Genomic DNA, 11,023 nt, shown 5'->3' with positions numbered 1-11,023 from the left:
ACTTACATGAGTCCGCCATTGATCATCCACGATTGCAAAGGCAGACATCTTGACTCAGACATGATGTATATGTTTTTAATAAAAGATTACATTTTTATTGCTTTCAAGAGAAGATATTGTAGGCCCAATTTGAATATCCATTTCTTTTATTTGTATGGCCACATTGATTCGATTTTGGTTATTCTCTTTAGTCTCTAAGAAGTTTTTGGTTGATTGCACAAGTTTGGGAGAAAATTCTACTGGGAAAAGTTGTATAACTGTTAGCCCTTTTTGTTATCCCCTCCGAATTGGCTGAATTTGAAATTGTCTATAATTACTATCAATTTGAGCTAGTTTAATTGGTTCGATGACATGATATCAGAGCCTCTTGGACCATATTGTTAAGGATTCGAGTCTTAATAACTAAATTAATTTGTCGAATTAAAAACACATAGCTGGATGATACTGACTTGTACACCCTGCAAGTCCAAAATGCATTTAGGTGCGAAGACATGTGAGCTAATACTACTATTTCCCCAATTTGATTTGGGGGATTTATGGAAAATCTAACTCTTTCCTCATTAATTGAGACAGTAGAGTTAGAGATATACAATAAATTCTAACAAACACCATTTATATATATATTTTACTTAATTTCTTTGGTATGTGCTGACTGTGTAAAGATGTGTTGATAAAGACTTTTGAGAAGGCAATATAGCTTTATGATGGCAGCAACCATTAACCAACTCTTCATTTTCTATAATAAAAGAGACCACAAAAGTCCTTCACAAAATCATGTGTTGTGCTGGATCAATCGACATGAGATGAGAGAACGGCAAACGACATTTTTAGAAAATATGAGATACGGGTGCGGCGGAACACGGAAAATTCTATATAATTAATTATATATATATATATATTAGGTATAAAATATATAAAAAATTGCTAAATCACAAAACAAACCGAAGAAGGAAGAGAAAGAAGCCCTAAGCGTTTATAATCGCGATATACATGTGAGAATTAGATGCAGTTTAGGTTTTTTTTTTATCAAATATTGTAATTGAACCATAGGTTTTAATAGATTTAAAAAAAAAACCCTAAACTTTTACATATTTTCACCATTAGCCGAGTCCCATCTGTGTCCCTGCCGTGTCCAAAATTTTTATAAGTTGATATTGGATTATATAAACTCCGCATGTGAGGGTCACTTGGTGGCCTTTACAGCCGGTCCCAAGCCCGGACAAAGGAGGAGGGTTGCGGTAGGTTTGTGGCGGCCAGCGTAAAACTTAGTCACATCTTATGACATGAACCATAATATAAATACCGTTGGGGCGTTCCCTACTCAGCGACGCGCTGCACTTCCTAGACCCGGGTGTAGTGATAAATGTGCAAGGGTTGCTAGGTCGTCGCCCCGAAGCGGCGCGCCACCCCAGGACCCGGGGGTGGTGTCAAATATGCAAGGGTTGCGGGTAAATAAGCTAGTCCACGGTAATGGTAGGGATAGGGGTAAGGGTAGTAGGTTACGCTTTGGGACATGGAACATAGGTTCTTTGACAGGAAGATTAGCTGAAATTGTAGATGTTATGAAGAGGAGGAGAATAAATATATTATGCCTACAAGAAACCAAGTGGGTTGGAGCTAAGACTAGAGAGATAGCTCCTTGGGGTTATAAGCTTTGGTACTCAGGAAAGGATAAGGGTAGAAATGGAGTAGGTATTCTTATTGATAGGGAGTATATTGATGAGGTAGTAGCGGTGTCTAGGAAGAGCGATAGAATTATGAGTGTTAAGCTAGTGATAGGGGATGAGGTTGTGAATGTCATTAGTGCATATGCGCCACAAATAGGATTAGATGTGTCTATAAGACAAGCTTTTTGGGATGACTTAGAGGAAGTGGTGCAACATGTTCCTAGGGATGAAAAAATGGTACTAGGGGGTGATCTCAATGGACACGTGGGTTCTAGGCGAGATGGGTTTGAGAGTGTTCATGGAGGGTATGGTTTTGGAGATACGAATGAAGCAGGAAATGATATTTTGGAATTCGCATCAGCCTATGACTTGAGTATCATGAACACATGGTTTATGAAGAGAACATCCCACTTAGTGACTTATCGGAGTGGCGGTAATGCGAGCCAAATTGACTTCTTCTTAGTAAGGAGTGCTTGGAGAAAGAGTTATATTGATTGTAAGGTGATCCCTGGTGAGAGTACGACAACCCAACATAGAGTAGTGGTGCTAGATTTTCGAAGTAGGAAATGTATAAGAAAACAAACACCTCAAGTAGAGACTATGATTAAGTGGTGGAAATTGCAAGGGGAGAATCAACAAAAATTTGTGGATGAGATGACCAAAAAAGATATTTGGACTTGCAATATGGATTCAGATATAGATTCGCTATGGAATAAGATGGAGCATAGTATAAGGGAAGTAGCGAAGGAAGTTCTAGGGGAATCTAAAGGTAGCATGCCACCGGGGGAGGACACATCTTGGTGGATAGAAGAAGTACGACAAGCAGTAAAGAGTAAGAGAGAATCCTATAAACTATTGGGGAAATGTAGGAGTGACGAGAACTACGAAAAATACAAAGAGGCTAAAAGGGAAGTAAAGAAGGTCATACGAGATGCTAGAGCAAAGGTGAATCGGGATCTGTATACAAGATTGGATACGAAAGAAGGGGAAAGAGACATATATAGAATTGCTCGGATGAGAGATAGGAAGACGCGAGATCTCGGAAAAGTTAAATGTGTGAAGGATGTGGACCAGAAAGTCCTAGTTGGAGATAAGGATATCAAGGAACGATGGAGGTCCTATTTTGATGACTTATTTAATGGAGATCGCCAACAAGATGTTGGAGATATAAGTATCCATCACGATATGATAAATCATGAATGCCTGCGGAGAATTCAAAAGGGTGAAGTCAAAATGGCATTAAGTAAGATGAAGTTGAAGAAAGCAGTAGGACCTGATGGCATCCTTATTGAGATTTGGAGATGTTTGGGAGAAAGAGGAATCGAATGGTTGACGACGTTCTTCAACAAAATTTGGAGAAACAATAAGATGCCATCAGAATGGAGGAAAAGTACCTTAATCCCTTTGTATAAGAACAAAGGCGATGTCCAAGATTGTGCCAACTATCGGGGAATCAAATTAATGAGTCACACTATGAAACTTTGGGAGCGAGTGATTGAACAAAGGCTAAGGAGGACGGTGAAGATCTCGGAAAACCAGTTTGGCTTTATGCCGGGAAGATCAACTATGGAAGCCATCCATCTAATGAGACAATTAATGGAGCACTATCGAAATAAGAAGAAAGACTTGCATATGGTTTTCATTGACTTGGAGAAAGCATATGATAAGGTACCAAGGGAAGTACTTTGGTGGGCCTTGATAAGGAAAGGCATTTCGTGGAAATATATTGACATCATAAAGGACATGTATGAGGGAGTATGCACGAGTGTACGTACTAGTGTTGGGAAGACTGAAGAGTTTCCTATTACGATTGGAGTGCATCAAGGTTCCGCACTAAGCCCATTTCTTTTTGCCATCGTTATGGATGAACTAACAAGTTCACTTCAAGATGGTATACCATGGTGCATGCTGTTTGCAGATGATATTGTGTTGGTTGAGGAGACGAAAGAAGGAGTGGAGATGAAGTTGGAACTATGGAGGCAAACTCTAGAATCTAGAGGCTTTAAGTTGAGCCGAAGTAAGACAGAATATTTGGAGTGTAAGTTTAGCGGCCGTAGGAGTAGGGAGGCAGGGACAATCATCCTAGATGGGAGAGTTGTTCAGGCCTCGGATTGTTTCCGGTATTTAGGATCTATTATCCAAACGGATGGAGAAGTAGATGGAGATGTTGCTCATAGGATTAAAGCTGGTTGGTCGAAGTGGAAGAGTGCTACGGGTTTCCTTTGTGATCCCGGCATGCCTAATAGATTGAAGGAAAAATTCTACCGGACGGCAATTAGACCAGCATTGTTATATGGTACGGAGTGTTGGGCAGTGAAACACTGCCACATCCATAAGATGTCGGTGGCGGAGATGCGTATGTTGAGATGGATGTGTGGTCACACGAGAAAGGACCGGGTGCGTAATGAAATAATTAGGACAAAAGTAGGGGTCACATCTATTGAGAATAAAATGAGAGAAAACCGACTAAGGTGGTTTGGCCATGTGAGACGTAGAGCGCTTGATGCGCCGGTTAGGAGAACCGAAGAGTGGCAAATGGATGTAGTGGTGAGGGGTAGGGGAAGACCTAAGCAAACTTGGAGGAGGGTGATCGAGAGTGATATGAGTTTATTGGGAATTGAGGAAAATATGGTAGTGGATAGGACGGAGTGGAGGGAGCGAATCTGTGTCGCTGACACGACTTGATTTTCACGGTTTTATATGATGGTTCATGTTAGCCGACCCCGAATCATTTCGGGACTAAGGCTTTGTTGTTGTTGTTGTATTGGATTATATAACATCTCGAGTTCATTATTTGAATGTTAGACCCGAGATAACATCTTTGGTTATATAAGATGAATTTTTGTAGTCGGAATAATACATAAAGGCTCAATTTGGATACCGAATTATAGTGACGTTTAGACAGAGGAATAGTAAATGATACACAAATATACACAAGTGCACTATCTCTGTTTTCGAAAGACCGTGTTTCGATTCACGGAGGCCTCCTCCTAGTGGTTCGTATTCTCTCTTACGGTAAATCGTCTTGTCCGTATGTTTCTATGCACGATTTCCTCTTTTATGGATGTTTACTTACTGTTGCGTGTGGGTGTTGTTATTCTATGATTTTTTTTAACGGAGAACGCAGGTCTGTGGCTGTCCGTTTGGGGTTCGGAATGACCTCCTATACGGGTTTGCTAAGTGTGGTTTTAAAAATATTATTTTCTCTAGTTGGTTTTGTTTTGTAGGGGGAGTCAGCAGGTTCTTAATCTAATTTGTTCAGTAAAAAAAATAGTTCAGACATAGATTTTGAGCAGGTTATTAATCTGACTTTTTGGTAGAGATAGTCGTTTCAGACTCAGATTTAGAGTAAGTTTGGAATAAAAGCCCTTTGAGACTTGGATGTTTAAATTGGTTTCAATTTGATAAAATTGATAAATATGTGTTAGACGTTTGAATCGGTTCGTTTGGTAAAGAACTCGTGTTAGACCTTAGGTTAATTCATTGGTAAAAATGATCCGAGTGATAAAATAGTCGGGTTATACTTATAGTTTGATTCGTTTACCATTCGTTTTAAGATGTACGGTGATTTTGAATCGGGTTCGTCCGGTAGAACGAGCAGTTTAGACTTAAAATTTTGGTTTGTGTTAAAGAGACGTTTGGACTTGAAATGAATTCGTATGGTAGAAGTTCGGTTAATCACGTGAAAAATAACAAGTATTATAAATAAATAAAAATAAATAGTACAAAATCATGTATATATATACGTGAACATAAATATATGAGAATTTGTAGTTAAATGTATGCCATGAATAACTTAACTCGAAAGATTAATTGTATTTATAATTATTTTTGGAGATTTCACTGGAAATAAAAGAATAGTTTACTCTAAAACAGTTAGAACTTGTACGCGGCTTTGATTCCCGATCTAAAGATTGCAAGATGTTCGGGATACGTAGAAAGCTTGATAGAATTATCAAGTCCAAGCCAAATAATTAAATAAATGTTAGGTAGTCCGAATCAATTTTTATCTATTAGAAACTACGTCCGGCTTTTAGACTGTTAAAAGTTTGTTATCCTGTTTCAGTTCATACCCGATGCCGTTTGGAGTTGGGTGTGATATGCCGAGTCCCCGCCGTGTTCCTGCCGAGTCCCATGTCACCGGCGTGTCCCTGCCGTGTCACCGCCGTGTCACTGCCGAGTCCCGACGTGTCCCGACGAGTCCGACACGGCCACGGCGACCCCAGGAAGAGTCCGTGCTTCATAGGTGTGTACATACCGGGTGTTCAGAAAACTAGTTTTGAAAGTAAATAGCTCCCTGGTATCAGGCAAATATATATAATACGTGTCCCTATCAAAACAAAGTAAGCATATGTGTTGTAAAGAGAGCTTCCGGTTCCGGATAAAATTAAATTAAGAGGCGCAACCACCAATCCACATGGACTAATAATGGGAGGAGAGTTCTAAAATCACACCAATATATGTTACTGGTTCCATTCCATGTCTAGAATCACGAGATGCCAATTTTGATAAAATGCAAACTATCCTTCTTAGGGCACACCATTTAAGCCATATGGACTAATGGGAGTCACATCAATATACCTTGCCTCGTAAGTTGAAGGATCAAATTCTAATAATTGAATAAATATAAACAAATATATACAAAAAGATATTAGGTGATATTATTAGATAATACTAATAATATGTCTATCATCCCCGCAAGATGATGGCCGGCTTGAACAGTGAGTCTTGTGCCAAACTGGTGAAACTTGGCACTAGCTAGAGGCTTGGTGAGAGCACCTGCCACCTAGTCATCTGTAGAAATAAATCGCACATTTAGGAATCCCGTAGCGACTTGTTCCCTAACAAAGTGATAATCCAACTCGATGTGTTTTATCCGAGCATGGAAAACATGATTAATAGTTAGGTAAATATCACTAACATTATCACACCAGTGCTGAACAAGATTGTGTATAGAAAAATCGAAATCATGTAGAAGTGTTCAATCTTTACTTTTGCAACGACTTTGTATTCATTCTTCGTGGAGGACTGACCTATGATGGGTTGCATACGAGTATGCAAAAATATCAAACTATTTCTAAGATAGACACATAATGCTCTCTAGAATGGTGATCATCTAGACAACCACCTCAATCACTATGAGAATAGCAATGGATATGTTTGATGGGTGAACGAGAAAGAAGAATGCCATAGTTCGACATACCTTGTATGTAGTGAATAATAGCTTCGCCCCCTTCTAATGCTTATTAGTTGGAGAACGCAAAAACTTACAAAGCTTATTAACCGAAAAGGCAATATCACGGGAGTTAAGGTAATGTATTGTAAGGCACCAACAACACTTCTATAATGGTTCTATGCTGAAATTTGGAGTAAGTCAATTTTTTTGTCAAATAATACTTGTGATTCAGTTAATTTGAAAGTCAATCTTTTTAATTGTTCCATGTCTCTTCCTTTTGGAGTAAATAGTTACGACAACAATTTTTGATAGAATGACTGAATTTGTAAACTTCACAAAACATATGATCCTTATTTGTAAACTTTTAAACCACCTGACAGTCTTTACAAATCCGTCAAAACACATGATTTATTTTTGTATTTTTCTCTAATAATAACTTAGACTATTTTGGGTTGCACTTCATTTTCTTCTCCAATTCTGAGAGTGCAAATGCAACATCCCTAGTTCTAACTTTCAAGTGAAGGACCGCTTGGAACTAGCTTTCATATAGGACGGATTCCAACGGCTAGAGTTCTCGTTTCCCGCTCCCTCTGCCTCTAAACACAAGATGCTACTTTATTAGATTGTTCAGTAGAGATCTATACTACCAGAAGGCACCTATATTGCACAGACAACGTGAAACGTTATTTATAAAACATAACCTTCAAACGAAAATGGACACTAACAGGAAACAGAAAGGTCCTGCTCCATCTGCCTCTAAACACAAGATGCTACTACTTAATTAGCTTGTTAAGTAAAGATAACTATGTCACTAGAAGGCACCTATGTTTCACAAACACGGAACTAGACAACATGAAATGTTATTTTTGAAACATAACCTCCAAACGAAAACAAACACAGACGTGAAATGCATAAAGGTCCGGCTCCCTCCGCCTCTAAACACAAGACACTACTGCTTAATCAGCTTGTTTAGTAAAGCTCTATAGGACTAGAATGCATCTATGTTGCACAGACACAGGACCATACATCATCAAACATTATTTTTAAAACATAACCTCCAAACAAAATCGAAAACGAACACGAAACGCAGAAAGGTCGCACCCTCTACCTCTAAACAAAAAATTCTTAATTAGCTTGGGTAATAAAGCTCTATAGCACTAGAAGGCAACTATGTTGCACCGACAAGGAACGAGACAACATGAGACGTTATTCTTAAAACATCACCTTCAAACGAAAATGGACACAGACAGGAAGTGCAAAAAGGTCCTGCTCCCTCCGCTTCTAAACACAATATGCTACTGTTTAACTAGCTTGTTTAGTAAAGCTCTATAGCACTAGAAGCACCTTGTTGCAAAGACACGTAACCTCTCATCATTAAATGTTACATTTAAAATATAGCCTCCAAATGAAATCGAACACGGACGCGATAAAGGTCCCACTCTCAGCCTCTAAACACAAGATGCTACGACTTAATTAACTTGTTTTGTAAAGCTCTATAGCACTAGAAGGAACCTATATTGCACAAACAGCGAACCAGACAACGTGAAACATTATTCTTAAAACATAACCTTCGAACGGACACGAAACACAAAAAGGTCTGCTCCCTCGGCCTCTAACCACAAGATACTATTACTTAATTAGCTTATTTAGTAAATCTCTATAGCACTAGACGCTAGTGCAAAAGTAGTCTTTAGCAAAGTTTTTTTAGGGTCAGTTTTTAAACCGTTGCGATGGAAGCGACGCCATTGTCTGACGTCGGTTGTACAATCGACGCCAAAAGATCTTATCTTTGGCAACGGTTTTTAATTAAAACCATTGTCAAAGACCGCCAATGACATCGGTTTTAATAAAAAAAAACGATGCCAAAAGAAAGATCATTAGCAACGGTTGATAGTAAAAAGTGATGCCTAAGATCAATGGCATCGGTTTTTATTCTAAGACTGATGCTAAAGGTAAGATTTTTGGCAACTGTTTATAGTAAACACTGATGCAAAAGATAAACGGTTTAAGATAACCGACCTCAAACTTCTTTGGCACCGGTTTTATTTATAGAACATGTTGCTAATATAGCGTTACCAAAGACCATTTTTACACTAGTGAAGACACCTATATGGCACAAACAAGGACGTGAAACGTTATTTTTAAAACATAACCTTCAAACCAAAACCGATATGGACACGAAACATAGAAAAGTCCTGCTCCCTCCACCGCTAAACACAAGATGCTGCTGCTTGTTTAGTAAAGCTCTATAGCAGTAGAAGGCATCTATATTGCACAGACACAGAACCAGACATATGTGAAACGTTATTTTTAAGACATAACCTTTGTATAAAAACAGATACGTACACGAAATCCAGAAACGCTACTAAAAAGGAGTGTCCGTGCTAACATAGAATGACACAAACACAATAACACTATGTGATTCCAATTTGATTTGTATCCAAATAAGAATGAATAAACATGAAAAACTTCTCATTAATAAAACTTCTTCTGTACAATTTTTGGTGTCAACTAATGTTGTTGACATGTGATCTTGTTTCTTAGTTACATCCCATGAATAAAAGGGGTTGACTTCAAGGTCTTTGCTTATACTAAATCATCTCATATGATTGACTTTTAGCTCTCGAAGCTTTGAGAAAGTGCTTGCTGAAGATGGTTGAAAGCTTTCTGATAATTGAAAAAACCCATAAACCAGAAATCAAAATCATCAACAGTAACTATTTCTATGTACTTCTGTGTTGGCTTCTTCACATTTTCACTTTGGTTTGCTGTCTTTATCTTCATTAATGGTATCACTACCTGCAAAAATTAGTATCTTTAGCTTCATTTCTTAACATTGCTCAAAACAAAGGAGATTTACTAACAACCAATTAACTCCTTAAACTTGCTTAACGTGACCGATTAACTCCTGAACTTGTTCAAAGTGATATGCGCTTCAACATGTCCAAATCTACACTTGCTCTTTCAAATAAGACTCAGGGCTTTAATCATGTCAGTTTAAACAACTTCAAGGAGCTAATTAATCGTTTTCATCATAAGATTTTTCGCGACAAGTTTCGAGGACTATAAATCTATTAGAACTTGTTGTTTTTAGAATATTACCTTGTGGATTCTGACGAATTTTCCCTCGGGAGAAGACATTTTGATTGATCTCTCACTGCAGAATGCAATCTTCTCAGTTGAGATAAAGAGAAGGCCAGCAAGAGGACCAGCTGTTGTTGACAAGTAACATTGACAAGCTTTCAACAATCTTTCTCCTTCTCTAACACTAAATAATTGCCTGAAAACTTTCTTAACTCCCCCTACTTGAATTAATCTTGCGCCTAAGCTCAACTTTCCCTTCAGGGTTTCTGTGATTTTGCTTCCCAATCTTACTGCAATCCAAAAAAATCAAAAAACGATCAACTTTTGCCATCGAAATCCATTTTTTTGCACAAAAGGTTCAGAACTTTTTTTAGTAAGTGAATCCGATTGACCAGGGTCATTGAGCGTTAGAATTAGCGATGACAATTTCCATCCCAATGTTTAAACTTCTAGGAGATTGAGCATTACTGAATTTGGACGGAAATATCTGTCGCTGATACGTAGTCTCCCAATAACTCTTAACATATTTTAATCAATTGATCCCACACAGTATTTTGTTCGGACTCCGCCACTGTAACCAAATTTGATAACTTTTAATACAACTTACCATGCTCTTGGATTCCATGTGCAAATTTATCAGCTTTTTTCCCTAGCTTGTTCATCCTCTGAATCACCGAGTCTAGCTTATCTGCAACATATTAAAACTAGAAGATTAGAAAAAACCCATAATGTTTTCCATGGAAGTAAGAGACACTACAAGAAAAAACGTCATCACGGACGGAAATATGATGTGATTCCGTCATAATTTGATTACCTTGCTTGACAGTGAGGGATTTATGAGCAGGAGTTGGAACATAGCCTTGGGTAGCATTTTCAAGCAAAAGTCTTGGCATTCTCTTAACTGGCTTTACTGAACCTGTGATTGGGATTCCAAAAACTTGTGGTTTCTGAGCTAAATTCTTCATCTTTGATCAAATGGGTTTTTTGTTAGTTGGTAGAAGATTGTAGAGAGAGTGGGGATTAGGTTGCTGAAATTATGAATTAAGTGTAAGTATATATAGAAAAGGATGTTTGAGTTAGCTGATACTTAACCTTT

At 38.2% G+C, this 11,023-nt stretch overlaps 1 protein-coding gene across 1 annotated transcript; it reads right to left on the bottom strand.

The window, feature by feature from the left end:
- Positions 1–9,300: 9,300 nt before the first annotated feature.
- Positions 9,301–11,023, bottom strand: LOC136223600 (GEM-like protein 4). Its single transcript, XM_066011699.1, has 4 exons — positions 10,742–11,023; positions 10,535–10,615; positions 9,946–10,217; positions 9,301–9,642 (listed from the first exon to the last, which is right to left on the bottom strand). Exons 1-4 carry the CDS (start codon positions 10,890–10,892, stop codon positions 9,460–9,462), a joined length of 687 nt encoding a protein of 228 aa, XP_065867771.1. The 5' UTR covers positions 10,893–11,023; the 3' UTR covers positions 9,301–9,459.

This window comes from Euphorbia lathyris, chromosome 3 (genome assembly GCF_963576675.1).
Source record: "Euphorbia lathyris chromosome 3, ddEupLath1.1, whole genome shotgun sequence".
Taxonomy (NCBI): domain Eukaryota; kingdom Viridiplantae; phylum Streptophyta; class Magnoliopsida; order Malpighiales; family Euphorbiaceae; genus Euphorbia; species Euphorbia lathyris.
The sequence above is the reverse complement of the archived record's forward strand: the minus strand, read 5'-3'. Positions and strand labels throughout refer to the sequence as shown.

Coding starts and splice junctions, on each gene's coding strand:
- LOC136223600 (XM_066011699.1), bottom strand. CDS start 10,892: ATGAAGAATTTAGCTCAGAAACCACAAGTTTTTGGAATCCCAATCACA. Junction 10,218..10,534: donor ACATGGAATCCAAGAGCATG/GTAAGTTGTATT, acceptor TTTGGATTGCAG/TAAGATTGGGAAGCAAAATC. Junction 9,643..9,945: donor AATTCGTCAGAATCCACAAG/GTAATATTCTAA, acceptor TAATTTTTGCAG/GTAGTGATACCATTAATGAA.